This window comes from Tiliqua scincoides, chromosome 4 (assembly GCF_035046505.1).
Source record: "Tiliqua scincoides isolate rTilSci1 chromosome 4, rTilSci1.hap2, whole genome shotgun sequence".
NCBI lineage: Eukaryota > Metazoa > Chordata > Lepidosauria > Squamata > Scincidae > Tiliqua > Tiliqua scincoides.
In genome coordinates, this window is record NC_089824.1 from 104817875 (window position 1) to 104824405 (window position 6531).

General features: G+C 50.0%; 1 protein-coding gene across 1 annotated transcript; it reads left to right on the forward strand.

Moving 5' to 3' along the window:
* The first annotated feature begins 312 nt into the window (after window positions 1-312).
* PCDHAC1 (protocadherin alpha subfamily C, 1) lies at window positions 313-5600 on the forward strand. The gene is made up of 2 exons (XM_066624496.1): window positions 313-2739; window positions 5436-5600. Exons 1-2 carry the CDS (start codon window positions 313-315, stop codon window positions 5598-5600), a joined length of 2592 nt encoding a protein of 863 aa, XP_066480593.1.
* Window positions 5601-6531: the final 931 nt, after the last annotated feature.

Genomic DNA, 6531 nt, shown 5'->3' on the forward strand with positions numbered 1-6531 from the left:
GTGCGTTTGGCGGAGCGGCCGCTAGGCGGCGCTGCGCACCAGCGGCACCGGAGAGGCTCCACCGCCGCGCACATGATCTCATCGCGGCCGCTGCGTCCGCGAAAGGCTGGCTCAGCACAAGAGACCCCGGCGCGCGGGGGGACGAGCGAGCCATGGCCGCGGCCAGCGCCAGCCCGAGCCGACGCTCCCGCCCTGCGTGGTAGCAGCGCGCGGCCGGCTCCGATCTGCTGCTGCTGCTGCTGCTGCAGCGGGATTATGCTCCTGCTGGCCGGGTCTGCTGCGGGGAGCTGAGGGCGAAGCCGGCGAGGAAGCATGCGGGTCTACCTGATGGTGTGCTGCCTGATTTCCTCCACCGTGAGCGGGCAAGTGGAGTACTCGGTGCCCGAGGAGACGGAGCGCGGCGCGCCCGTCGGCAACCTGGCCCAGGACCTGGGCATCGAGGCGGCCTCGCTGCCCTCCCGCAGGTTCCGCATGATCACCAGCTCCAGCAGGCAGTACTTCAGCCTCAATGCCAGCACCGGGGCGCTGTCGGTGCACGAGCCCGTCGACCGCGAGCAGATCTGCGCCCTGCAGCCCGCCTGCTCGCTCAGCTACGAGCTGGTGCTGGAAAACCCCCTGGAGCTGTACAAGATGCACTTCAGGATCCTGGACGTCAACGACAACGCCCCCGCCTTCCCGCTGGACGAGTACCATTTGAACGTGGCTGAGTTTCTGTCTCAGGGAGCCCGCTTCACCCTCCCCACCGCCCAGGACCCCGATGAGGGCATCAACGCCGTCCAGACCTACGTCCTCAGCCCCAACGAACATTTCCGCCTGGAGATGCAGACGCGTGGCGATGGCAGCAAATACCCGGAGCTGGTGCTGGAGAAGCCTTTGGACCGGGAGGAGAAAGCCATGCACAGGTTGGTCCTCACAGCCAAAGATGGAGGGAGTCCTCAGAGGTCTGGGGATGCCCAGGTCGTGGTCACCGTCCTGGACACCAACGACAACGCCCCTGTCTTTGAGCACTCTGTCTACAGGGCCAGCGTCCTGGAAAACTCCCGCAACGGCACCCTGGTCACGCGGGTGCACGCCACAGACTTGGATGAGGGTCCGAACGGAGAAGTCCGGTACGCTTTCAGCAACAGCACACCAGCTGAGCTCCAGAAGATGTTCCGCGTCGACCCCCAGACCGGGGAGGTCAAAGTCAGTGGGGTTTTAGATGTCCAGAAACCCCTCCTGGAGATATTCATTGAAGCCAGGGATAAGGGGGTCTTTGGGATGTCCAGCGTCGCCAAACTGCTGGTGGACATCACCGACGTGAACAACAATGCCCCAGAGATCACCGTGACTTCTCTTTCCAGCCCGATCCCAGAGGATTCCTCACTGGGCACAGTGATCGCTCTTTTGAGCATTACTGACAAAGACCCAGGAGAGAATGGGAAGGTCATTTGCCAGGTCCCCACTAACATTCCCTTCCAACTCAAGTCTTCTTTTGATAGCTACTACAGTCTGGTCACCAGCGGCCTTCTGGATCGGGAAAGGGTCAGTGAATACAACATCTCTGTCACTGCCTCTGATCTGGGTTCCCCTCCCATTGCCACGCAAAAGGTGCTGCAGGTGCAAATTGCGGATGTGAATGACAACCCACCCAAATTCCTCAACCAGCTGCGTGAAATTTCCGTGACGGAGAACAACAAGCCTGGGGTGTCCCTTTTCCGCGTGTCAGCCTCTGACCCGGACCTTGGGGAGAATGGCCGGGTCTCCTATCTACTCAGGGACATTGATATCCAAGGCAGCTCCTTGTCTAGCTACTTGGCCATTGATGCTAATAGCGGAGAAATCTATGCAAAAGGAACATTTGATTTTGAACAGCTCCAGAGCTTCCACTTCCAAGTGGAGGCCAAGGATAACGGTTCTCCAGCCTTGGCAGCAGCCTTCATTGTCAGCATTACTATCCTCGACCAGAATGACAATGCCCCGGTCATCTTGTACCCAGGGATGAGGAATGGTTCTGTGGCGGTTGAAATTGTGCCCCGTTTGGCAGATGCTGACTATCTGGTGACCAAGGTGGTGGCCCATGACCCAGATAGCGGACAAAATGCCTGGCTTTCTTATCACCTCCTGCAGTCTTCCGATTCCAGTCTATTTCGGGTTTCACCTAATGTTGGAGAGCTTAGGACTAGTCGCTCCATGAGGTCGAGTGACCCCATCAAGCACAAAGTGGTGGTCCTGGTGAAGGACAATGGTGAGCCCCCACTTTCTTCCTCTGTAACTCTGGGTATTCTGCTTGCTGACTCTCTCCCACAAGCACTCCCGGACTTTGATGACAGCCTGGATGCTCGTGGGCAGCAGTTGACCCCCTTGAACTTTTACTTGATCATCTCTCTGGCCTGCCTTTCCTGTGTCTTCCTTGGGTTTCTCCTCTTCCTTCTTGCCATTCGACTTTTCCACTGTAGGACTAGCCCATCCCACAGCTGCTGCTGTTGCCCCACAGATGATTACGAGAAGTACCGCTACAACGTGCGCATGCTCCCAAGTTCTCATTTTACGCCAGAGATGGTTGAGGTTGCAGGGATGGGAAAACTTACGCACACTTATTTGTATAGGGCGGCCCTGGGCATCGGGCCCAGCAATAACAACCTGATGCCCAGTGGAGATGCAGGAAACCTTTCCAAAGGGGCGGGATTATTACAAGTGCCAGCATCCTGCATTCAAGTGCAGAAAGTGAAGAGTGACCACTTTAATGCCATTCTGGTGGTAAGCAGCTCTTTTCTTCTTCTTTTGTCAAATCTCTCCCTATGGGTTGGGTTGGGAGAAGGATTTTTTTCCCCATAATGGTGTATATGCTTTGTTTTGGGAGTAAGCAAGGTCCACAGTGGAAGACTGACAGCCCAATCCTATGCATGTCTACCCAGCAGTAAGTCCCACTAGAGTCAATGGGGCTTACTCCCAGGAAAGTATGGATAGGATTGGGCTGTCAGGCTGCAAACCTAGCCACACTTTTCTGGGAGTAAGCTCCATTGACTATAATGGGACTTTTCCGTGTAGACAGGCACAGGATTGGGTCTAAGAAAGCAGTGATTTAAAGAAGAAAAGAAAGTGAATGTCATCGCATCCATTAAGTACGTGTAGTGTATACCTGAGGACACTTCCAGGTAAGGTTTTAGCCTGGGATAGTCACACTTGGTTACTTTAAAGGGGGTTCACATGAAGTTGCCATCCATTCGTAATCTGCCTGTATTTCACCTACCCATAAATTGTCACATTGTTAAAATGGAGAAAATCTGACTTTTTAAAGAACTACAGTACAATGATGAGAGGTGTGCACTGTTGTTAGTTCCCCTGTTCCCTCTTTTTTTGAGAGACTCATACCTACATCCAACACACCACAGTCAGGAGAGGTAAAAAGGTGAGAGTTACAGCCCAATCCTATCCACACTTTCCTGGGAGTAAACCCCATTGACACTAATGGAACTTACTTCTGAGTAGAAATGCATAGGATTGGGCTGTTAGTCTACCATGCCCCAAAACACACTACACCAGTGGTTTTCACACATTTAGCACCGGGACCCACTTTTTAGAATGAGAATCTGTCAGGACCCACCAGAAGTGAATCATAACCGGAAGTGACATCATCAAGCAGGAAAATTTTTAACCATCCTAGGCTGCAATCCTATCCACACTTACCCAGGAGTAAGTCCCATTTACTACCACTGTTAAAAGAATATACATAGTAGCTTGTTCAAAGTGCAGGTCTGTAACATTTCCCCAAATGCACATATCATGGTAGTATCAAGTCTAATAGATTAAAAATAAAATATTGAAATGAATGGGAGCTCACTTGAAATTGGCTCATGACCTGCCTAGTGGTCCTGACCCACAGTTTGAGAAATACTGCACTAGACTGTATCAGGCACTATGTGGAAGGAACACTGGAATTCCTCATTTGAATGCATGCTCAAAAAACAAAAACAAACCTAAGTCCCCTGATATAAGTTGTTGGAGCACAAGCTATGGGACAGCGCTGAAGTGGTGGTGCTCTTCTTTTCTCCAGTTACACTATGGCAGTGGTTTTCAAACTGGGGCATCCCAACGCCCCAGCCTGAGAGCACTGGGTAGTTCTCCCTTAAGGGGAGGGACAGGGGAAGGCAGAGCTGAGTATTGCGTCTCTGATCTGGGTGCAGGGGCGCGCTGCCACTCACCTCTGCCTGCAGCAGCCTCCCGGGGGTTGGGGGAGCCCGACGTCAGCCTCAGCAGGGCTCCCCATGCAGCGCAGAGCCCTCCAGAAGACAATTGTGACCACTTCCGGTTTTGCGATTTTGAAACAGGAAGTGGTCGTGATTGTCTTCTGGAGGGCTCTGTGCTGCGCGGGGAGCCCTGCTGAGGCTGACGTCAGGCTCCCCCAACCCCTGGGAGGCTGCTGCAGGCAGAGGTGAGTGGCAGCACACCCCTGCGCCCAGATCAGACGTGAGATGCTGAGCATTGTATCTGTCTTCCCTCCGCCCCTGCTTCCTGCAGCAAACACTTAGTGGCTCTCAAACTCTCCCAGAGTTTGCACTATGGGAATTGTAGAGTAGATTTGCACTCAGCTGTGAGAAAACGATAAGTTGGTTCACATACAGTATTCAGTTTATCCTGGTCCTTCACTATGTTTGTTGAAACTAAAATAAATTTCTTATATTGACTTAAGGGTTTTGCTAATGATGGTTTTGCTAAAGTCGTTGCAGTGTTTTATCAGTATGAGTAGATAAAGTTAGTCATTTTTTAAAAGCCCGAAGACTCATCATCTTATAAGTAAAATTTGCAAAGTAAATTCAAGACAGAAATGTACAACAAAGATATTGTATCAAGTAGCAGAATGAAAGAGGCATTTTGATATTTTTCATATATTTTTCATATTTTTTATTGCTGATATTCTAAAACTCCAACATGATCTACCTAAAGTTACTTTTTAATGATGGTAGACCAACAGAACAAGGTTAGGGTATAGTAGATTGGCATCATCTAGTCCAGTGGTTCCTTAACGTACTGGAGGCATTGCACTCCTCTTTCTTGGCACCCTGTTGTGGCAGGAGCCAACACTCCTCTGAAATTGGGCAAGATCTCGTGAGTATCTCATTTTATCTTGGGCCAGCCAAGATGGCGGTTCCCAGACATGCCATGGTGCCCTTGTGAGTTTAGGCGCTGCGGTGCAGAGTTTGGGAACCTCTGCTCTAGTGGATTTTTGATCAATTTCTGGTGTACCACAGCTTCTAATAATCTCTGGAAGTCTTGCAAAGACTTCTGGACTAAGGGCACAATCCTAACCAGGTCTACTCAGAAATAAGTCCTATTTTGTTCAGTGGGGCTTTCTCTCAGGAAAGTGTGGTTAGGATTGCAGCCTAAGTGTATCTCCTTTCAGTCCATCAAAGCACTCATTTCTTCACATGGATTAATTGTGCCTTAACTGTTAGACCCTGAATATTTGCATTACATCCACACCTGGAAAGAAGAGCCAAGATACAGAAAGTGTGTTAAAGACGGTTCACAATGTTATCAACTTGCTTACAGAAATCTACAATGTAATAAATGAAACAATGCTGTGGGTAGTGATGAAGCAGCTTCCAAAAGGCATATAGCTCCTCTTTTGGGGGGTCCGCATCCCTGGCTGAAAATCCTGGAGTCAGCATACTGAGCCAGGCTCCTCACTGCCACATAACAAATTGTACCTAGTGAAGTTTTTCTTGAGTCACTAGACTCTGGGGCTCTGAGAGGGTGAGCTGGGCAATCCCACAAAATGGGTTCCATTCTCAGTCATCTCCAGATTCCCCAGCCCCGAGACATGGATCCATGGAATTTCCCCTTTCTTATTTGTGTAGTACTTCTAAATGCTCGCCAATGGAGGTTGTACCTTAAGTCCTTTGTACTTATCCACAGTGATCTGTTAGTTGTGATCAAGGGACCCCAACAAATTACAAACACCATCTACTGCCTAGCCATGTCACAAAGTAGGCCAAAAAACCTCTCCCACCTTCGGCCAATCTGGATGAAAAGGAACACTTAAGGCTAATCCTGCACTGAGATCTGGGCACGTTGGTTGGTGTTGAGTCTCTGCCAAAAGGGGGCTCTGGAGAGTAGGGCTTACATAAATAGCCACTGCCCTGTTCCTCCTGATTGGTCTTTCAACCCAAAACTTTGTCTATGCTGTGTTCTGCCTCCATCCCAAGGGCGGACACAACACTGCTCTCTGTGAGCAGCGTTTTCTTTATAAATTTAATACACGTTGTTGGACCATAGGTATTCTGGTAAGAAAGATTTTCAAAAAGTAGCTCATGTGAAGCAGGTGGCAATCCCTTTCTCCAGAACTTCCATAACTGACAGACTGCTCATGAATTTTAAAAGTATTTCATGGCAGACAGGGTGGAGTATGGCAACCAAGAGTAGACTTTTTCACATTTTGCATTCAACTCATGTGCAATCTGTATACAATCTGCATATGATTATTGACCTGTATGAGTGTAAGTTATTCACGTTATGTTCAATACTGTACATGTGTAGCAGCACACTTGA

Bases quoted from the DNA above. Each gene is read 5' to 3' on its own strand.
- PCDHAC1 (XM_066624496.1), top strand. From the start codon at position 313: ATGCGGGTCTACCTGATGGTGTGCTGCCTGATTTCCTCCACCGTGAGC. The intron at 2,740-5,435 runs GTAAGCAGCTCT...CTTAACTGTTAG, and splicing joins ACTTTAATGCCATTCTGGTG to ACCCTGAATATTTGCATTAC.